This window comes from Perognathus longimembris, chromosome 3 (assembly GCF_023159225.1).
Source record: "Perognathus longimembris pacificus isolate PPM17 chromosome 3, ASM2315922v1, whole genome shotgun sequence".
In the NCBI taxonomy this organism is placed as follows: Eukaryota; Metazoa; Chordata; class Mammalia; order Rodentia; family Heteromyidae; genus Perognathus; species Perognathus longimembris.
Genome location: NC_063163.1, coordinates 5,654,445 through 5,677,497, shown reverse-complemented (window position 1 = coordinate 5,677,497; position 23,053 = coordinate 5,654,445). Strand labels below are relative to the sequence as shown.

Sequence of the window (23,053 nt, the reverse complement as noted above, 5' to 3'; positions counted from 1 at the left end):
TCCATTAGATTGACTCCAAACATTGGAACCAAGGTTTGGTTATGCTTGCTCTCTGATGTATTTCTGCGTTATCTCCAATGATCTTCATCCAACATGTGCATTTCCCGTTACCCACTTTGTGGGAACTCGTCCGGGGGAGGCATGATATTCCTTCTAGTTTCTCTGCTTCCTTTGCATTTCCTTCATCCCTCCTCCTACTCATGGTGCCCTGACTTGCATTCCTTCTGTGTATGAACTGAATGGCCATCATAGTAGCTGATTTAGTCTGCTTCGCCTAGCTAAACCTTTAGGAAGTCCTGCTGTAGGGATTGAAGAGGTAATTCTTTTGAATTCCAAATTCAAAGCATTTGAAAGAATTTGTATTTTTTTCACAAGGAAGATACAGTGGGTATAAGAGGACATTGAATATAGACCAACAGGTGTATGATATCCCTATTAAGTTACAAACTTCATTCGAATTTCATTACTGAGCTCTATTTATAATATTTGACTTTTATTTCTGCTTTTGGACTATTAAAAGAGCAGGCTTTTATTTTTTAAATAGGAAGTCAGGTATTTGCATATATTATAAAATGAAGCTGAATAAATAAATAGTCTGCACAGTTTTCAAAATAACAGTTTAAGTGTCAGCTGAGTAAATTCATTTCAATTACTTTTTACAATCATAAATACTGAGGAAAAGCTCATTTACAAGAAAAATTTATATCTATTTGAATGTACAAAAAGTGTTTATGGTTTATGAGATGAAGTATTAGAATATAGTCTAGGTATGACAGAGGCTAAGTGTAACCTTTAGTAGTAGGTTCAGTCTACATGTATTTTTTTGAGACTATTTCAGTGTCTCCACATGTACAGTCTCTATATACATTTGGCCCTCCATATGTGAATCATGTATTTGTGGTCACATATACTTGAAAAAATACTGAATATATTACAAATTTTGTTTCTTGTCATTAGTCATTAAGCAATAAGTATAAAAACTATTTACACAGCACTTATATTGAGTTAGGTATTACAAGTCAACTAGGGATGATTTCCAGTATATGAGAAAGTTAATGCAAATGCCATATTACTTGAGGAACTTGAGTGGTACTAAAGAGCATCCCATAGATAACCAGTAAATGTGTGTGTGTGTGTGTGTGTGTGTGTGTGTGTGTGTGTGTGGTGTGTTTGTATAGAATATATGTGTATATGACACAGTATTTTCTCAATTAGTAAGTCACTTTGTACCAAAACCAATATGCAGGTTCAATTCAAATTTTAAATTTTACTTTAACTTTTCCCTACTAACTATCCCATCCAAAGCTAGAATGATCTACTGTATAGTTTAAGAATTTTCTTTAGCATTTTTTTTTTGTTCACTTGGAGTCTACTTTTCATCTGGCTGGAACCCTCCATTTATCTTGTGACATGTTGACTCCAACTCTGTTTCGTTATCTTCTCTCTCTGAAAATTTTGCAGTATTTTTCCCACGACACTTCTTGTATCCAATGTAAACTGGAAGAAAATACATAGGAGGTGAAGGAAATGTCAGATGATGTGGTGCAAACTTACTTTGGACTGTGGTTACAGCGTACGACTTTACATTTTCTGTAGTCTGTAGTCTCTGTAGATTCTCTTCTAGACTATTGAGATAAAACAACCACTGTCCTTAGTTCTACAATGCTCATGGCAAGCAGGGTGGCTGTACTTCAGAAACACCAAGCACAGAACATGGGCAGATAATGGCTCATTGCAACTGCATGGCTGTGGTACTGAGCACAAGAAAGCATGCCTTCCATACCTAGCCTTCTCAGCAAATGCACCATTCTTCAGTCATTTGCACCATGCTGTTGGACAGTGTCTATGAATTTGGTCTGATGGATCTTTGCAGTGAGCCTGGAGCTAAAATAAAATACGTAACATATGTGGTCTCTCCTGTCTTCGTTTACTCTTTCTCATAGAAGAAGAGCTTTGTGTGAGGACTGCCCAGCCTTCCTCTTGTCTGTGGAATGCTTAGTCCTCTGGTAGCAGCCATTTCTCAGCTTATCTGTGAGGTCAGCTTACCAGGGATGCTTTATATGCATGGCTGGAAGTTTATATGTGTGCCTGTGTACATATATTTGTGTATGTAAGAGGTGAGGGAGTTAGTACCTGCATTTACAGGGCCATTTGGTTGTAGATTCAAGCCATACTTTCCAATTAAGCTTTATCTGTAGGAAAGTGCTATTTAAAACATCTCATTTTCTTTCTCTACCTCTCATCCAGTTCCAAAATCACAGTGGCATCATTTGTTGGATCTTTCCAATTCTAATACTTTTTTTATATAGAACTGCAATGATGGCGTTATTGATTCTTAGAGCCGTTATGAACATGCAGTGAGATAAAATTAAGTGCTCAGTAGGGCTGTGAAGAATATTATGTGCTCAGTAACCTTTACTATCACTATAAGACAGCTGAGAGAAACAAGCACATGGATTTCATTAAGTCCAGATTTGTATCTGCTTTGAATGATCCCTGAGTTTCTAGCCACTGAGCACTACTACTAAGTTGTTATTGTTAGTACTTTCTGTGGCCCTGGGTTAGCACGTGAGGCCTCACACCACCTAGGCATGTGCTCTGCTATGGAGTCGCCCTCCAGCTATTTCCTGTGTTGGTTCGTTTTGAGACAGTGTCTCACATCCTGACGAGGGGGCTTCTGGATCACAACCCTATCTTTTGCTTCCCACGATAGTTGAGATGATACATGCGTACCATCACATGTTCTTCCACTGAGATGGAGTCTCATGGACTTTTCTGCCCATTCTGGTCTGGAACTATGATCCTCCCAATCTCAGGCTCGCACATAGCTAGGGTGACCGCCATGATTGATCACTACCCCCTGCTACTGGATGAGGAGGAAACTTGCAAAACTTTCTGCCTGGGCTAATTCGGATTCATGATTCTCCTGATGCCAGCTTCTCAAATAATTAGGATTATGGGTCACCAATGTTCAATGGCAATTATTGAATTTAATTGAGTTAGTGATTAACTTAAAAAACCCAATACGAACTACAAACTTTGTAGGCTGGCATTCCCTCGACTTATGCCAATGATTTAGCTTAGCATTTATTTCTCCCCCTCCCTCTCTCTCTCCCTTGCTCCCTTCCTTCTTTCTCTTTGTGTTTGTTCCTTTCTTCACTATCCTTATTAAAAAATGTTAAACCGTTTTCTCCAAGAAGCACATCATCATGAAAGTTGGTTAATGCAATTCCATACTTCCTAGGAGTATTGCGGCAAAGATGATCTGGAAGATGCTGTAGATGAGTGGGAAGGTGAACACCAGGTTGAGCTCCTCGGGGGTGAAGGAGAGCTGCACGATGGTAGAACACAGCTGACTATTCTGCATCCCTGTTTCCAGAGCCACCGTGCGGCACCTGAGGGGGAAGTCAAGACAATTCATGTTTTAGTGGTTCTTTCCTTATTGCATCACCTGTAGGGCAGATGCACTAAGAACAAGTATCCTGTCTACATACGCATTTTCTCTTTGCTTTCAAGGTATGCATTTAGTGCGCCTTTTTCAGTGTATAGCTAGTGTTCTGTAAATGGCAAAAGATTCTTACAACCTTTCTCAGCTGTGCTCTTCTGCACAGGGAAGAGAATGGGAGTCCTAAAAAAAATCTCCAAATGCAGTGTTAGTATCAGTCCTGTAGTCTGATCAGACCCTGATCAGCAACTAGCAAGGCAGAAACTGTTGTCCCCACTCTACAGAAACAGAGAGGATGAGTGAGTATCTGCTCCAAGGCCCCACCACTGGTGAGTGGCGGATCTGCCTGATTCCAACACAGCTCCCTGCTGTCCCAGGCTGCTCCTTCTCGAACCTCAGACCTGCACTAATTTCTACTCTTTGTCTTCTCTTGCCTGTTGGTATAGATAGAGTTGTATGAGGGGAAATGCCTCCAGGTCCGTGTTAAAGCGGCCTCCATGCTCAGCATGTTCAGTCGATGAGGTCCCCGTGATGCTGGCTAGAGGAACCCACATGGATCACAAGGTGCCAGTCAGCACTGTTGTTCAACTTGCTCTGCGTAGGGAAGATGAAAACCTCGCGATGGGAAAGCCCAACTGACTCTCATTGGGTAGGAAGGGGTGGTTTGTAAGACTCTGAGGGGACAAAAGATAAAAAACAGCCAGTGGTGTCTTCCTTGAGACTTCCGTAAGTTAGGAAGGAACAATTCTACTTAGAGTGACATAGTTGGTGACATTTGAACATGTCATCTGTATTTACAGTAATTACAGGTTGAATATGGCTCGCTCTCAAATTCTCTTGTGCAAGTCTTGACCCCTAGTAGCTCAGAATGAGGCCTTATGTGGAAATAGCATCATTGCAGACATAGGTAAGGTAGGAGGTCGTTAGGGTTGCCTGAATCCCGTATATGGAGGGGAAATCTCAGCTTAGAAACATACAGAGGGTAGATGATAAAAATGAGACAGGGAGAATGGTCTTGTATAAGCTCAGGAGACCTCTGTCTACTATGGTAGCTTCTTTCCTCATGGCTCTCAAAGAAAACGAACCTGGAACAACTTTATTTACCTGACTGGTAACCCCCCTCACCCCCGAGACTGTCAGATAATTTATCTTTGGTTTTTGAACTACTCAATTTGTGGTACTTTGTTATTGCAACCGTAGCAAATGAATGTGCCTGTGATTACAAATGAAAATCTCCAGTCTAGTTAATCGAAGCACCATACCTGTGCCAGGGCTGGCCAGCGACCCTAGCCAGGAAAAACCCCAGGCTGTACCCAGCGATAGGAAAGATTGTTCCTATGACCCACAGTCTAGGCTCGATGATCCAGGCACTTTGGTACAATATGCCTCCAACCACAGCAATGAGAACAATGAGGATGGCACCTGCGATGGACCCAATCTGGAAGGAAGGCACACAAGAACACAACAGCCCTGAGTCAGTGAGTCCAGTCTCTAGCCAAGTGGGAAGGGATAATGGAGTGATTTCTCTCTGTATTGCTAGCCTGGCCATGAGAAGACTGCTGTCTGTGCCACGTTTCTCTATTTAAGAAAATAATAGAAAATGTCACATCCATGTTCAGTCTCCCAAGATGTTCCATCTTGCTAATTATTTGGTCAGAAAGGAAGTAAAATCTACAATAGCCTAGAAGACTTGGCTTCCAATTCAGTTCCTCCTGTTCAGTCTCCTTGGGTGAATCATCAACTTATCTAGATGATCTTTTCTTCATTTGGGGATAAAATTTTGTTCTAGCCACTTTTTTGTGATTGTTAAGAAAATAAGGAAATGGATATGCGGCTTTGAAAATATTTAAAAGGGCATATGTGTCTACAAGCCACCGATGTCATTTTCTTCTTTACGTATTTAAAAACAAATTTTAAAGATCAGTAATCAGGTAATGCACTCCTGTGGTCTCGGGTTCTTGGGAGGCAGAGGAAGATTGTAGCTGGAGACTGACCTGGGCAAGACCACAAACCTTACCTGAAAAACAAACTACAAAAGCACAAGTGCTGGTAGTATAGACCAAGTGATTGGTGGTTTGCTCAGGAAGCACTGGGCTCTGAGAAATTCCAACATTTCATCTTCTCTCTCTCTCTCTCTCTCTCTCTCTCTCTCTCTCTCTCCCTCCTCCTCTTCCTCCTCCTCATTATCTATAACTGCCCACTGAGTAGTTTTATCTAATCTCTGAGTAGTAGACTATCTATACACTTGTATCTGTATCCATACAGATTAAATATACACCGAGTTAAGTTATACCAAGTTAAAATATAGTCCCTTAGGGGGAACAAATGATTATTATATGTTTAGCATCTATCAATTGCCAGGCATTGGAATATATATGTATATACATATATTATATATAAAACTATGTATGTATATATATATATATAGTTATAGGCATGAGAAAAATAGGTTCTATTTTCTAGCTGTCCAGATACATTTACATCTTGTAACCGAAACTCACACAGCAGAGATAATAGCAGCAATGCTCTGACTATTCAGTAAAGCCAAGAGGCAATGCTTGAATTGGTGTCTCCAAAGCCCAGTGGTGGAGCCAGAAAGGTCACTGAAGGATAGAGGACTGTATGACTGGTAACTGTAGGCCCCAAAGAAGGTAGATACATAATGAAAATGAGACAATGCGGTGAATCGAATGACTATGTCATTTCAGATCTTGTTACTGGTAGCATCTTCCATGCTTCTTACGGCATGAGATACTTACTTTAAGTATGATCTTCGCCTTTTGGGGCCATTTGTGATTAACAAACATTCCAATGGAAACAGGAATAACAAGAGCCACCAGAGAAGTACCTGAAGATGGTCAACATGAAAAGAGAAAAATCAAATGTGAATGGCCTGAGAAGGTTCAGGTGAAATTTTTATGTCTCTTGAACACATGAAACAGAATGAAGAATTATATACACACATCCTTCTCCTCCTCTTCCTCCTCCTTCTTCTCTTCTTCTCCTACTTCTCTTCCTTCTCCATCTCCTCCTCCTTTTCGCCTCATCCTGTTCTTCCTCTTCCCCTTCTCCCTCTTTCCTCTTGCCTTCTCTCTCTCCTGCCCTTCCTTCTTCCCCTTCCCATCCCATGAAACACTTTAATACTGCAGGAAGAGAACTGATAGCGTAAAACCCTTTCACTAAATCCTGCGGTGAGGTTTTTGTGTGCCTTTATTTCCAATATACTCATTTCAATTCGTCAGCATCTTGGCTTCTTTAGTCTATCAGTTTTAAATCAAATTACATTACTAATTAATTTGACAGGACTGGGGTTTTTTAGATCAGAGCCCCATGCATGCTAGGCAGCCCTTTTAGTTTTTGGTATTTTTATCAGAGAGGTTTTTCCTGTTGCCCAGGTCTAGCCTCACACAATGATTTTAATAGATCCTTTTATATTCTAGGAAAAATATGCCCACATTTTTGTGTGCTTGTGTATGCATGGATATATATATATATGTATATATATATACATATGCACATATATATGTATACACACATATGCATGTGTGTAATATATATGTGTGGCTGCTCTTCTTTATAAAGGTATTCTGGTAGTTTCCATAGATGGTATTTTACATCTGCCAGTTACTCCATGATAGTAGGCATAAAAGAAATATTGAAGCATTTTTTTAAATGAAAGAATATATTGAAAATTGTTTAAGATCTGCAGGCCTTCTGAAGCCTGAGGAGCACTTGTTAAAACTGACTTCAGTTCTTCACGTCTGTGACAAAGATGTGAAACCTGAGGTTGAAAAATCAGGCCTCAAGTTTTCCGTGACAGAATGAATTTGGCCACTTCTCCTGTGATTATCATTCCTTGCTGCAACATGCTCTCCCAGCCCGATAAAAGGCTCATATTTCAACCTCACCACATTAAATGTATTGCCATTGCTGTGACACATGGGCTTGTTTCTCCATGTTATTTAATACACATTTGTCCAATAGCTGTTTTTATACAACAGAACACCAAAATCATCTAAATTTCAAGGGCTCCTTTTACAAACAACTTTTTATTTTTTCTTAGTAATACCAAGGCTTGAACTCAGGACCTCACACTCAGTTGGCTTTCTTGGTTAGCTAGAGCTCTGCTCTGAGACTTTTGGGATGGACTGACCAAGGACTGTAGCACAGACTCTGCATTCCAAAAGTATAAATAAATATTGACTGTTAGTGAATGTGACAATACTGAAACCATACTTTCTTTATAGTAGTCTACCCTTCCTGATAAATGTCAACAATCACTTTTGCTCAGATATTACTCAGCAGGATTAAGTAGTGACTAGAGGAGCCAAGAGCTGGAAAAGAGAAAAGGGGGAAGAAACGAAGGACAGAAGGAAGGAAGGGAGGGAGGGAGGGCAGAAGGAAGGATTGGGTAGGCAAGCACTTCTTTCTCAGGAAAAAAATGGTGCAGTAGGGATAAAGAAGAGAGCATTATCAGGAAGGCAAGATCCCCCTCCTCCCCCAATACACTTGGGTTTCCTTTCTTCCTGCTTAGGGAAGAGACTTTCTTTTTTGTATCTCTGGAATACTCCTGAAGTGAAGTTCGTAGGTTTACGTTAAAATGTTCTGGCTACAACTTGTTCGCATTGCAGCAGTTTGAGTTGAAGAGGAAGCGTGGTTATGCATTTGTAATGCTATTTTCAACATATTGAATGTGTTCATCACTTCTGGCTGGGCAACCTGGGGTCAAAGTAGGCGCTTTGCCTCTCTGGCCTGGCTTGGGCCCGAGGGACTTGAAGTTGATGGGAAGGCCAGTCTTGCCCGTTCTTTACCACTGGCAGATGCGGCCCCTGCCTGCTACTTTGGTTTCTCAGCAGCTGTTCGTTTGACTTATTCTTCACAGGGCTGAGCTAGTTGTATAAATCGTCTTCCTACATGGTTCAAAAAGGATTGATCTTCTTGCAGTTGTATTATCAGAAACCAGAATACGGCTTTCAGTCCAGTTGACAAGGCATGAGCAGAAGGAATGAAAGGTGGAAAAGAAAGAGGAGAAAAAGAGAAGCCTAGTGAGCATCTTCAGGTGGGGAAATTGGAGGTCAGACAGGCTGGAGATGAACTTTGCCCACCACCTGGAAACTGCCCATCAGCCCGCCGGTGCTCACTTCCCCGTGTGTAAAGCAGAGGCTGATGGTGGTCTGGTGCTGGGTGAGAATTCAGTGGTGATTCAGGAAAGCTGTCTGGGACACCCAGGGTACAAACCTTACCACGGTGTTGGCTTTTAGTGACTTCAGCTGTGATTGAACCCCTTCCTGGCAAGTTGGCACTGTAGGAGGGGCTCAGCCGTCCGTCCTGTGTCGTGGGGCCACCCTGAGCTCTGAGTGGAAGCCATCGCATGCCCAGTGCCTGCTCACGTAGCAGCAGGGCAGTGGGGGAGGGGGAGCAGGCCCTCAGTCCCACCTCCCCAGAGGGACCAACTGCCTCGTGTACATAGCGACCATGAAGTCCCGCGAGACTAGACAGCACATTTGTCTTCCACATTACAGGACTGGGAAAACCAATTAAAAAAGTCAGGGTGGAGAATATTTCAGGCAAGCGTGATGGTGAGCCCATAGTTATTATCTGTGTGATTCAAGTCCTTTCCTTCCCTTTTCTTCTCTTCCCTTCCTTTTTCCTTTTCCTTTTATCTTTTTATTCCCTTCCCTCCCATTCTGTTATTTCCCCCTTCCCTCCTCTCATCCTCTCTCTTTTCCTCTCCCCTCTCCTTCTCTCTCCTTTCCTTCCCTTTTCATTTATTTTTCGCTCTTCTTTTGCAGCGAACTTTTCTTGCACCCAGGTAGTAGGCCACTTCTCTTCTTTCCTCCTTTCAACATTTATTCACATTAAAGGTTATGCTATAAATCATCCACCTTATAGTTAGAATTACTCAGTATTCTCCTGGGGACATTTCCCAGAAGGGGATGAATATGAAAAAGAGAATATTTTAAGGCTTAAGTGCTTTTCCTATCCAATGAGCATTATGCAATAAAAATTCCCCAGTCAGTCCCAGTTCAATGAGAGGACTATACGATTTGATGTTCAGACGTCATTCTGTGACTTTAAGGAAGCCATCTACCAAGGAAACAGCCAGAGCAATAAACAGCTTGGAGCATAGGGAGGTGGGGGGGGGGGAGTGAGAGCAAGCTCACACCTGAACAGCTGATTGCAGGAGGTAGAATGGAAATGGCAGAGTTTCTGAAGGTTCAGTATGAAGCCTCATACAGAGAAAATCCTCATGCAACAGAGTTTGACAATTCACACTTCTTTTTTGCCAGTCATCGGGCTTCAGGCCCTGGGTCCTTTCCTTGCACTTTGTACTCAAGGCTAGCACTCTACCACTTGAGCCATAGCTTTACTTCCAGCTTTTTGGTGCTTATTTGGAGATAAGAGTCTCATAGACCTTCCTGCCAGGGCTGGCTTTGAACTACCATCCTCAGATCTCAGCTTCCTGAGAAGTTAGAATCACAGGTGTGAACCACCTGTGCTGAGCCAGGACTATTTTTAAAAAAATGTTTATGGTAGAAACAGTGGGCAGAGAAGAGACTATCCGTAGATACTACGATGCAGATCCCCCTGTTAGAACAGTTGTCTACATTTGAAGGAGATTCCATCACAGAAACAATCTTTCTTAGAAACGAAAGACAATGTTAGTCCGGTTTTCCATTTCAAGAGTAATCCCTTTTACAGATATCTCAAGGAGTCATTGAGTGACCTTGGTTGACCTTGGTTGTATGCTCCCTGTAATGGAGCATTAGAAAGACACTTTTTCAAAGGCAGCTGAAATGAACCCCTGACTCTTTACCACGAGGTGGTACTTCCTTGGTGGTCAGTTCCTATGCACTGCCCCCCCCCCCATTTCATCCTTGTCACGGTACTACAGTGGGAAATCTTGCCTTCGTTGAGGCAGAGACCCTCCTGTCTTCCCTTTGACCACATAGTTGCGCCATACTAGCCTCCTCATCTCCCACAAGCATCCTTTCCTCAGAAACAGAAAAGAAGCTCCTTCAGGAGGTGGGTGGGTGGGGTTGCCATTTAACAGTTGAAATAAATAGAAGACAGAGTCATAGTGACTTCTAGGGTATGACCACAGACCGTGCCATTAAGTTAACTTCTGTACCGAGATGGGGCTACCTGTTGAAGATGAACAACAGATTTGTGTCATCTGGTAGATTTCCGTGGTGCCTGTAGTGATGGCTCACGGGTGCTCTGCTTTGAAAGCACTGCGTGACTTTTATTTATTTCAGTGTTTCTTTGAGGGTTCAGATTCCCACGATCGTGAGTTAGTTATCTTTGGGTTAAGGGCAGGGTGGAGGCTGGGACCCGCACTCTCAGCTTCCCCAGGACATACCGTGGAGATAGGAAACATCACCTTGTCTTCTCTCCATCTCTGATTTGCATGGAGGAAAATCAGATTCTCTTGTAGGATCAAAATTTACAATTCACTTTCTGCCAATAGTCAGGCAAATACCAAGGTGGCTTTACAACGACACTGGCATCCAGAAAAAGGGCCCCCAGGGCTGGACAGAAAGAATTCCCAGAGTGTGCAGCTGGTGCACTGTTCGATGCAGGAATACACTGGAGAGTCTGTGGCTGCCAGTCAGCAGCCCCTCGGCCCATCCACTTACCTATGCTATCGTAGGGGATTATGATGGACCCGGTGTCAACCCACATTTTGGTGTAGATATAGAGGCACAGGGGCATCATTCCCAGGGCAAGCAGCGTGGAGAACGTGGTCATGCTGACGCTGCAAGGGAATCAGCAGGTTGATGTGTCTGCCTGTTTTCATTTCCTTTCTCCCCTCTTCCTCCCGTCACCCCTCCCTCCCTCCTTCCTTCTCTGCCTCCCTTCCCTCTTTTCTTCCTTCCTTCCCTCTTTCATTCCCTCCTTCCTTTCCTGGTCAGCTATAGCACTGTGGTGGTCACAAATAGTTTTTTTTTTTCTTAAGGATATTTTACATTTACTTGGAGGAAAAGGCTAAATATTTATACTACACGCTCCCCACAAAGGAAAAACAACTCTAGCTGGGCACAGTGACTCCAGTCTGTAAATCTAGCCCCACTGGAGGTAGACACTGGTTTTGGAATCATGGCCTGAGGTCACCCTAGCAAAGACAGATACATGAGCTGCACAACTGCTGTCTCAGCTACAAGGGAAGCACAGACAATGGTTGCAGATGCCACTGAGCTTGGGTAAGTGATCTGGGGGAAGCAGAAGTAGGAGCCTCATAGCCTAGACCAGTCCTGGCACACACCAAGACTCTGCCTTGGAAATAATCAAAGACAAAGGAACAGCAGACATGACTTGAAGCCAGAGGGACAGGGAGAAATGCTCACTTATGTCTCCAATAGCACGCCCCCCCCCCCCAAAAAAAAAACCAACCCCAACAACCCAGCAACAGAAACAAAAAAATGAATAAACAAAATTAAAAACAATCAACTCTATGTGAAGCAAAGTAGATAAAAATTTTACTCCAAGCCCAACGTATGATACTGTAACCTCTCTGTACATCAGTTTGATAATAAAAATTTGAGAAAAAAAATTTTACTCCAAAGTATCATATGATATATATTATATAATATTATATGTATACTATATAATTATATATTTGCAGTTTGGCCAAATCAAAAGTAAAAGCAAAAGCTATCAGTGGGTTTAACTTTTTAATTATATATAATACATATTAATAATGAATTCTTTTATAATGTGCCTAAATGATTCAGATAAAAGTATTAGTATCAGTGAAGCTAAAACATTACAGCAACAGCTGTTGCTAGAGATGCACTTGAAGGCTTTTGGGGAAGTTTAGTCTTTGTGATCATAGATTCCCTTCATTTGGTTAGAAAATAGGATGCAAAGGCAGAGCCTATGCCAGAAAAATAAGCTCATTTGTTATAAATGGTGCCGTGTCCTATTTGTAACAAGTGCTGGAACTTGTAAATGCTTCCTTCTTCCTTCCTCTCCTCTTCCACTCTTCTCTTGCTTTTCTTTTTATTAAAAAGCACAGTAGGATGGGTTTGAAGTTGTCTTCACGATAGATAGCTGTTTTTGCTGTGCATTCATACGTTTCCTAGAACCAGGGGTATGTGCAGGGAAATAGATTCCTTATTTGGGATGTAGTGAAGAAGAGGAGGCTCAGACACTTTCGTTTTAAGCTACTAGAGCAATATTTGGAATGAAACTTTCACCACCTGCTTTTCTTTTAAATTTTCTGAGGAAATCACCAATTTTGAATTCTTGTGATGACAACTTAGGAAGTGTCATGGTTTTGAGAGCCATTTCTTAAAGACCAAGAATAAGGTGAAAATAAGAGTTGGAGAAGAACTGGTTTAGATTTAGTGGACAATCAAGTATATTTTTACTCTAATTTAATTCAGTTATTTTTATTACAAAGGTATGTACAGAGGGTAATGTACATTTTATGAGTCAGGTAATTTCTTTTTGGACCATGTCATCCTTTCCTTCGCTCTTCCCCAGTTTTTCCCTCCCATCCCCACCCACAAGTTGCATAATTCATTTTCAATATAGTGTCTAGTGAGCACTCCTGCTGCAACTGCTCACCTTTTGTGTCTCCATTTCTCACTTTGGAGCTGGGTGCTGGTGGCTCATGCTGGTAATACTACCTACTCAGGAGACTGAGATGTGAGAATGGTGGTTTGAAGCCAGCCTAGGCAGGAAAACCCATGAGACTCTTATCTCCAAACAACCACCAAAACAAACAAACAAACCCAAAAGCCAAAAGTGGAGCAGTGGCTCAAGTGGTAGAGAACTAGCCTTGAGCAGAAACACTCAAGGACAGTGCTTAGGCCCTGAGTTCAAGCCCCATGACCTGCTCCAAACAACTGTATTTTGGTAGTCCCAATGGTTGAGTTGAGGAGTATGCCTTTGCTGGGCAGGTGCTTGCCACTTGAACATGAGACATATCCCTAGCCTTTCCCATTGATCCTTTTTAAAATACTGTCTCATCTATATTTTTGGACAGGCCTAGACCTTGATCCTCCTATTTGAGCTGCTTAAAGAGCTAGGATGACATGCTGTACCAGTCTCTTGAACTTTTTTTTTTTTTTTTTTTTTTTACCAAACCGGCTTTGAATTTTGATTCTCTCAGTCTCTGCCTCCTGGGTAGCTAGGATTATAGGTGTGAACTCCTGCCCCTGGCTTCATGGGAAATCTTGATAATCTGTTAGAGTGTCAATAGAATATGCTGCTGAATTGATGATATGGAATTATAACAAGAACAAAGGCAAGACACTGCAAATGATATTGCAACAATTCACAGGTGGTGAATTTTAATGGAAGACATAAGGGAATAAATTTGCAAAAGAAAAAAATATTTTACATGAAAGAATTTTAAGTTCCACGAAGGGCATAGAAGTCAAATACAGAAATTCAACCAAGAATGTAGATTGGAATGAGAGAAATATTAATGCATAAGAAAATAGGAAATAGTTTGGCTTTAATGCTGTTAACTGTGAAGTAGAATGTGTGTGTATGTGTGTGTATGCGTGTGCATGTGTGTGTATGCATATGTGTTCTGGGGCAATGTAAATAGTAAATGAGAATTCAGTGAGTACTGAAGAATTCAGTGAAATCAGTGATAAGGGTTGCAAAGCAATTACAGAAGAAGTAAAACCTCAGTTTCATGATCAAAAGAAGTCTACATAGGTGATACTAGACTTTAAAGACCTGGTAGGTGATAGAAATAATAGAGAAAAAAGAATTTGTATGGAAGCCAGAGGGTAACCCTGGATTCCAAATCTAACACTAACACACATCGAATTAATGACCTTGGTCCAGGTTATGAATGTTAATTTTTATCATTTGCTCAGTGCATAAAATAATAGTACTGATATGAGGGTTTTTCAGGGGACTCAATATACCAAAGCACTTAGGATCCTTAGCAAAGTACATGGCATATAATTGTGTAAGATAAATATACGCTAATAAAATAGAAATAAATGCTACAGAAGAGACCAAAAGCTTAGTAAGCTTGAGGGAAGATAAAGCAAAGAATCAAATGGTGATGATGTAGGTCTATCAAAAAAGAGAAAGGATGGAAGTTGGTATGGATAAAATTGGGAGAATTGTTTGACTTTGTGATAAGCCAGAGGACTAGAGATCTTTAACATCAAAAACGTAAGAGAGTAGTAAACTGAGAAATAAAAAATATGGCAATATTTAGCTCAAGTGTGTGACAGGTAAAGTGATAACAAAGAATCTAGACAACAGCAAGTATAGAAAATAGATTAGAGTGAAGAAGTTGGAGAAACTTAGGAAAGAACACAGACTGGACTTATGGATGAAGAGTCGGGGAAGGGAAGGAAGGAAACCCTTGCATGGCCTGGCAGAGGCTGTCTTACAGGTGGAGAGCAGATAGCCACCAGCCTCTGGAGAAATGGTGGCAGGAAGAAGGCGGGAAGTTTCTGGGTTTCCTCACAAATACACCTTGGCTACTCGAATTCACCTGAAAGCTCACCTTCGCTTTTTCTTGACACGCGTTGTGCACAGGATTCCCACTGCCTCGCTACAACATAGGAAATATATCTATGCTCTGCCTAGATTCACAAATGACAGCTTCTCAGGATGGACACATCTGAGAAGGGGCGAAAATATCGTTTGCTGTACTTCAGTAAGCAAACGGAGAATTGTGATTTCTTTACTTAGGGATTTATTCTTAAGTATTAACGATCACGGAATGCAGTGGTTTCCATCTCAGGAGGGAGAGTGGATGGAGAAAGGCTAATGTTTGGCTTCATCTCCGAGGAACCACGTCCAAGAAAGAAGCCATTCTGCCAGGGCCATGTGACATTAGCTCATAGTGGGTATGTCTGTTGTTTACACCATCACATCTTTACTGCTAATGCTAGAGTTCAAGTGGCAGTGGAGAAGGTAAAATTCTAGAGCCCAGAATTGGAAATATAAATGGTGGATAAGGTTGCATCTGAGGGGGAGGGGGGAGGGGAATGAGGGCGGAGGTAACAAACAATACAAGAAATGTATCCAATGCCTAATGGATGAAATGGTAACCTCTCTGTACATCACTTTGACAATAAATAAAGAAATCAATTAAAAATGATAAAGAAAACTTGAAAAAAAGGTTGCATTTAAGTTAGTCATCATGAGATTAGATTCTTCAGTACTCACTCAATAACAACAACAGCAACAACAGCTTGGAAGACTACTATCAACAGATGATACGTAAGAGCTTTCTTAATTTGCTTTAAAGAAATAGTGGGATATTTTTCTATCCTATGCAATGCAACATGTCATCTTCTTACGTACTTGCTTTGAAAGACAAAGAAAGACCATTTGTCTAATAATTAACATCGACATTTTCAGGGCTGTGTATCCCACTCTAGGGCACATGCTGACTTGAGGAAGGGTTCATCTGAATGATCCATCAGAGTTTTCTACAATGTTTTGTATTCTGTTTTCTAAAATACAAATTATAGGGATCATTATACGAGGTATGCAGGAAAACATCCTCAGCTCTTGAAGAGAAACAGGATTTCTTTTTTTAAACAGATGGGTGTAACGTGGAGCTTTTTGATTAGGTGTCAGCTTCAGCCCACACGAGTGACCATTTCCACAGCTGGCTGACACCGTATCACTTACGCCTTTCCATTTAAGGGAGGAAGTTCATGTGTGGCCTTAAACAAAGGCACAGTAGTACTGTGTGAAAAGATGGGACTCTGTTGTTGGAAAGTTGCAAATACTTGAGAACTATTTGGTGGAAGTCAAAGCTTCAGTTTCTCTCAGCTTAGGGATTGAGAGCTTTTATAATCGTCACCCTTGTGTGTCCAGGATGAAGCCTAAAAACACTTCTTGCTATATTGAGGTTCACAGGTGAACTAAGCTTGACAAACACTCGCCTTCCCGGATTCTTTCACAGGGCAACTGCGAGGAGTCTTACTGCATTTCCCGGCACGAAATGGAGAGAGGTATACTGTTAGCAAGGCTTCTTCAGCTCCTGTGAAGACCAGCATCAGTTGAGCACTCGTTGAGAGGAGGCGGCAGGTTGCTAATCTCTCACCATGCCCTCCATCAATGCAGTGGCACCGGTCTACACTTGGAATTCTCCCCAGCAGGTGCGACCTGGGGATTCACACTGCTGATTGCTTACAGTCCAGTAGTTAATGAGCGCACCTTGCACTGACCTCTAACGCTTTGCAGGATGTGGACCTTCCACGGGAAACGGGGAAGTGGAGGCAAGGAAAAAGACATTTGCCTATTCAATTGTCAGCAATAACATTCTCAGTGTAGTCCCAGTAGTTCTTATTTCTACTAGAAACAAGAAGAACTAGTTCAGGCCAGCAAGGGGGTGAATCGGGCAAGCAGTACAATTTAGATTCCTCCGTGTGAAGCAGAGAAAGTCCTTTCTGTTTAGTTTATAGTAGGGTAAGGATGATTTACAAGAGTCCTACTGTAGCTCCCGCCATCCTTTTGGCTAGTGGAACTAAAGCAAACCCATGGCCGCTTCCTTAGGTTTTACACCAAGAAAGCGTGTGAGGGAGCAGCCCATTGCTTTCGTGTGGGCTCTCACGTGGGAAGAGCAGTTTGATTTCATGATTGCCCCAGCCTTCCTTGGTTTTGTGAAGAACTTGTGTGTGTGTGTGTGTGTGTGTGTGTGTGTGCACTGACACCAACTGGACAAGCAGGCTCAGTTACAGCTTTTGGCTTATAAATATATATATATATATATACATACATATATATATATATCAACAACAACAACAACAACAACTTTGAGGCTTTCCCCAGTGATAGCAAGGCCACAACCTTGTTCAGTGAGGAGACTTCCCAGTCCCAACACAAAGTAGAACCCCCGGGTTCTAAGGCGAAGGCGCGTGGGTGCGGATTCTTTGGGGGTCGGGTCCCCTCATGGAGCCTTGGCTGGCAGGGAGGAGGAAACACACGCGCGTGGAAACCCTCGCCCAAGCCCCACGCGCCTTACCTGAGGTCCATGTCGCCGTCCACCCAGTAGGCCAGGACGTTGGAGGCCGTTCCTCCCGGGCAGCAGCCCATAATCAGCACCACCACGGCCTGGATGGGGATGATTTGGAAGGCGACGGACAGGATGAAACCCATCAGGGGCATGATTCCAAACTGGCAGAGGAAGCCCACGCAGATGCCCCAGGGCCGCTTGATGTGGCCCAGGAACTTGCCGATTTCCACGTTGCAGCCCATGGAGAACATGACCATCGCCAGGAGGACGGTGAGCACCGCGCTGAGCACCGCGCTGAGCACGGCGTTGGAGTCTCTCTCGAACACCACGCAGGACGCCTCTTCACACACCGTGGTGTGGGCCGGACACCCCGTGTCCTTCTCCATGGCTGGGCCTGCCGCTGGAGCTCACCCCTTGCTGCTCCACGCGGGACGGGACGGGGCTCCTCTTCCTCCCAATGGCTGCCACGCAAGTGATGCTGCTGCCACCAAGTCAAACTTTTAAACCCTTTCTCCACGCACGCAGCGGTGTCTCTCTCCAAAGCCACCTTGGGGAAGCAATAAAACACTATAAATGCTAGTATGTCAGTTTCGAGAGGGAACCTTACAACATAGCACAAATAGTGAATCATAAAAGGAATTCTTGGCCCAGACAGAAAGTTATAATTAATGATTGATTGGCATGATAATGAACCATGACATATGCGAATGGCTGTGTTAATGTTTAATGCCGGCAAGGCTTGTTGACCAATTTTTAGTGCAAGCGGCCCATTCCAAACAGGCCCGAATTCAGATTGTACTGAGGTGTAGGAACGACAGTGTTCCCGCGTCTCCCTTGGGGTGGGGAAGGCTGGGCGCTCTTCAGAGCCCGGTGCTCCATGCCAGGTTGTCTTGCAAATCAGGTGCCAGCCAGAGCTGGAACTCAGAGCCCCAGCTTTGCACCCCACTAATTCCCCCACCTCAGCAAGGCCCTAGGTCCTCGGGTTGAGGACCATAGCAGTGAGAAAGCACACGCGTGGAAATTCGAGAGCGTTCCAGCGCCTTCCTGCACACATGCCGAGGGTGACATTCCGGAGGGCACAGTGATTTCTGGCGAGAAGGACTCGGATTGGTGGAGCTGCCCTCCATCCCTCCCACGTGCCATGAGGCATGCGTTTCCATGGCAACGGAGTGTCTTCTAGATGGAGACAATGCCATTCATTAGGGGAACAAACCTCAGAGGACCAGGTGAAAACCACAGGCTCTCTTTGTCCTCAGAGTTGGGGGGGTACCGCGTGTTTAGGCGAGGGGTGGTATCTAAGGGAGACTGATGGCTGGAAACATTGAAATTGGGTATGTGAGGAAGGAAAACGAAAACAGGCAGAGCAGAGATGTTCCTGTTCTCACGTGTTTACGACTCCATGGTGGAGGCCGACGCAGTGCAGGAATAAGATTGAATATTTGTACCAGGATTTGTAAGCCAAATTTGGACATATTATCTAATCAAATCACCTCAACCAAGTAGAATCAATATCCCTCTTAGGCCTACTTGGCACCCATGAGGGTTGAAGGACATGCTTTTTCCAGGTCCCTTCGTAGCTGAGTGGACACACCAGAGCTCAGCTGTCTCCACCGGCTACTGGAGCTCTGGAGTCAAACCTTAGAGAGGAGCGCCAGGCCTGGTGGCTCATGTCTGGGAATCCCAGCACTTCAAGTCTGAGACAAGAGCACCTTGAGTTTGAGTCCAGACTTGTCTATGTCCAAACACCACCACCCAAATCAAACCCAAATCAACAACACTGTGTATGCCATTCCCAAGCTTTAGAACTTAAGCATCTTCCTAGAGCTCCGTGCCATGTCCCTGGGGTTTGCTGGAAAGCAGCAGCCGGCTCAGGAGGTCTGGGATGGGTTTGCTTTTCTGACAAGCCGAGTTTCCCACGCAGGGAGCACAGGGTGCTGGCCAGCAGGCAGAGACGTAAAGGGAGTCTGACAGCCCCACAGCAGGTGGCTGGGGTTGGATGCTGTCCTTTCCGCCCGGGAATGAGCGCCTGGCAACTCCTGGCTGAGACAGAGTCAGGCCTCCCGGCCCGGGGCTGGCCTCCGCCGCCGCCTGCTCTGCCCTCGCGTGGAAGAACTGCCATGAACTCTGCAACGCTCCCTCCTGGCTGACTTGCAGGACCAGTACTGCTGGAAGTCTGCCAACTGATCTTCTGGGAGGTTCCGCGCAGTGTCTCTCCCTCCCCACCCCCCCCCCCCACCCTCCCTGCCCCGGCAGCTAAATGATTAGCTAGGTAATTCCCAAAGAGGCCTCTGCTGCTCCTGGCTGGGCACTGGCCCTGCCCTGCCCTGCCCTGCCCTGCCAGCCCTTGCCAACATCTCCCAGGACTGACCTCTGGCTCACTTCCTCCCCAGGTGGGGAGCTCCCAGCACAAGTGAGGCCAGCATGCCCCCTGCCGGTTGTCTCTGCACCTGCCCACACCTGCGCTCTGGCCCCCAGGATGACTGGGGCCCTGGCGTTCACCCCACTCCTCTGCCTTATGGGAGGAGAAAGTCAGAAAAGTAGCTCAGACTCTTAAGCGCAAAGAGCCCCTTTACCAAGTTTGAGTCCTAGGCTGGATGGATTTGGGTTTACAGTGTCGCCTCAATTGCGAAGACTAAAACATGAGACCAACCAACAGCTCAAGACAGGCAACTTGGTTCAGCCTCCTTTGCACACCCAAGGGCCGGCCAGGGCAGCGCTCATAGTTTGGACCTTGCTTGTGTCTCAGCTAGCCAGGTGCAATCCACAGCTAGTCTTCCTTTTTTCTCCCTCCCCCCGCCCTTCACCTTTTTTGCTGGATGTACTGAAGTTTAGAAAGCAGGGAGAAGAGAACAGGTTCAGAACAAAGCTCCTCTCAAATTTCAGATGACTTGCTAAGGAGATTTTAGGATCCCAGGGGCAGAATGCTTTGCATATAGACAACTTGCAAATGAGCAGTCGGTTTGACTAGACAGAGTGCTACAGTTCTGGTTTAAAAAAAAAAAGTGCCAACACATTTCTAATTTTCACATTGTTTTTACATAAATTTCCACATTAGGCTCAAGAGGCCTTATATTCAAGTATTGCATTGATTCACAATTAATTAATACCCTTCGTGTAACTTCAGTCGCCTTCAAATCTAGGCGCTGAACTATTAGATTGCTGACTTTATAACACAGAAGGGAAGAACAGATGCATACCTGAGGGCAGTCAGGAGCTTGGGGTTTGCCACCTGGGACTCTTCAAGAGGCCAACAGCAGATTGGGGCCCCAGGACTTCTGTGGGGAGACGTGGAGGTCTTGATGTTTAACCTGGACTCCCTTTGGGGCCCAGGTGTTGGGTTTTTGGTCCTGAGGCTCACGGGGTCAGGGATGAGCCTGCTCTGGTCTGTTGTGTCCAGCAGACCCACAGCCACTGAAGCGATCCTGCCGAACAGTCCCGTAACGGAACTTATTTCCCCGTCTCCTTTCTTCCAGTTCTTTCTGTCATTCTGCTCTTTTGTGGAATCTGAAAGTTCCCCCAAATAGTGTGACTTGGAATTTCCACTGTAACAAAAACGTACTGAGGAGAATGGCTTAGGAGTGAGAGCTAAGAGTGAAGAGGAGAAGACAGTGTAAAACAGGGAGACTCAAGTTGGGCCCAAAGAGCAGAGTTTACTGAAGGAAAACGTTCCGGGCTAGGCATTCGAAGGATTGGATTCTTGATCATCTTTCAAGAACACTAGGTAGACTCTGAAGACTTAAGTGACCTTGACACTGTACTGGAGAATAGAGGATGAGAGAACTGCTACAGAAAATAATTACAACTGAATGTACATATATGTATATCCTTTTTTTTTTTTTGCCAGTCCTGGGGCTTGAACTCAGGGCCTGAGCACTGTCCCTGGCTTCTTTTTGCTCAAGGCTAGCACTCTACCACTTGAGCTGTAACATCACTTCTGTTTTTTTTTTTTTTGCTTTCCTATATATGTGGTGCTGGGGAATTGAACCCAGGGCTTCATGTATACAAGGCAAGCACTCTACCACTAGTCCATATCCCCAGCCCCTGTATATATATCTTATGACCCGTTTTGGTCTTACAAATTGATCTACAACATCTACAAATTATATTCCATAAAGATAGAACTAGGTTTACTTTATAGCGGCTCCTTTCATTGCTGCTCCAAACTAGAATCCATCTAAATGTCCATCAAGGTAGCACAAAAATTCACTTCCTTTACTTTTCTTTATCCTGCCTTCTGTCTCCTCATTTTCTGCCACTGTTCTAACTCCCTAATAGTCCCTCCTTTGACTTTCACAGCATCTGTTGATCATTTTGTTTTGTTTTCCTGTAGTTTCTACAAATGAGAGAAAACGTGGTATGATTTCACTTAACATGAGCATCTCCAGTTCCATCCCTTTTCCAAAAGAAAGATGCCATAATTTTATTCTTCTTAATAGGTAAGTGAAACTCAATGGGGGATACTAATACATGTTCTAGTAAAACTACCTTTTGTAAAATTTTACTTTTAATGTTTTGAGGAAACCCCACGGTGATTTCTATAGTGGCTGTTCCCAGCAATCGTGGATCAGATGATTGGTTCTTTTACACATTTTTGGAGTGTCTAAAATCATTAAGCCCTGTTAACTTTTAGTGAAGTACTTTAGAAAAATCATTCCTAGACAGGCCTCAAAGCAAAGTGTCTTAGTAGAAGGCCACTATTGCTAAGGTGGAAAAGTAGTCATGTATTTTGCTAATATCTCTGTTGCTGCTTGCAAACTTGACAATGCTTTTGTTATTTACATTTTGACTTTGCATTGGGAGGCTGGACAGATAGTATATTTCTGGAAAGCCCTGCCTTAGCTTGCGGTATGCTGTCGTATCGTTCTTCGTAGATTGCTTTCTACTTCCTTATCATGGAAAGCATCAGTGACATCCATTGGGAAGGACTTCACAACACTTTCCTGTTGGAGTTGCATAGCCAGCTGCTCAGTGGGGGTGTCCAGTCTGGGGAGATGATTTGGTCTAGTCAATAACAGTGAGCGCGATGGGGATGTCATTTCCAAGCAGAAATTCTTGAAGCACATTTCTCCACTCTTGCTATTTGCCAGGGAATGGTGAATTCCAGCTAAGTTCTGCTCCTGGAGTGAGAAAAACACATGGAGCAGAGCAGGCGGCAAACTTAGGAGTCATAACCTACTGAGATCTTGGGGCTTTTGTTAGGTAATACAACCTAGTAAAGAGAAGAACTATGTTTCTTGTAAGTTTGTAGGAATTACCCATTATGAGTCAATGGCATCCTTACAAAGCCCATGAATTAAAGATCTAGCGTGTAGCACCTATGCTTGGAGGTAAGGCCCCGATGGTGGTGTTCCCACGCGAATAGGAAATTTGGGCCCCTTGAGGTCCACTATGGATAGGTGACTCAGAGCCTCCAGGGGGAACCTGTCATCATGCAGTCAGTGGGAGGGAGAGCATCAAGTCTGGCGAGCAGCTTTGGAAGAAACCAGACTTGCCACCTTGGTCTTTGCTCAGGGTATAGGATGTGTCAGTGAACATTCAACCACTCTTGTCTGGCTTTCCTACTGCAGTGAGTTAAAGGACTGAACAAAAATATTTATGCATATTTACTGGTCAACAGCCCCTGCCAATCTCCCTTATACAAAACTGTCTCT

The 23,053-nt window shown here is 43.7% G+C and overlaps 1 protein-coding gene across 1 annotated transcript; it reads right to left on the bottom strand.

The window, feature by feature from the left end:
• Positions 1 to 909: 909 nt before the first annotated feature.
• On the bottom strand, positions 910 to 17,830 carry Slc10a2 (solute carrier family 10 member 2). Its single transcript, XM_048341106.1, has 6 exons — positions 17,412 to 17,830; positions 11,086 to 11,204; positions 6,205 to 6,293; positions 4,708 to 4,883; positions 3,238 to 3,395; positions 910 to 1,497 (listed from the first exon to the last, which is right to left on the bottom strand). Exons 1-6 carry the CDS (start codon positions 17,786 to 17,788, stop codon positions 1,370 to 1,372), a joined length of 1,047 nt encoding a protein of 348 aa, XP_048197063.1. The 5' UTR covers positions 17,789 to 17,830; the 3' UTR covers positions 910 to 1,369.
• Positions 17,831 to 23,053: the final 5,223 nt, after the last annotated feature.

What these genes read in the sequence shown, in the direction of transcription:
- Slc10a2 (XM_048341106.1), bottom strand. Translation starts at nt 17,788, where the DNA reads ATGGAGAAGGACACGGGGTGTCCGGCCCACACCACGGTGTGTGAAGAG. An exon ending in AATCCCCTACGATAGCATAG is followed by an intron (nt 6,294 to 11,085) that starts GTAAGTGGATGG and finishes GACCATCTTCAG; the next exon opens with GTACTTCTCTGGTGGCTCTT. An exon ending in GCTGGCCAGCCCTGGCACAG is followed by an intron (nt 3,396 to 4,707) that starts GTATGGTGCTTC and finishes CTTCCCCCTCAG; the next exon opens with GTGCCGCACGGTGGCTCTGG.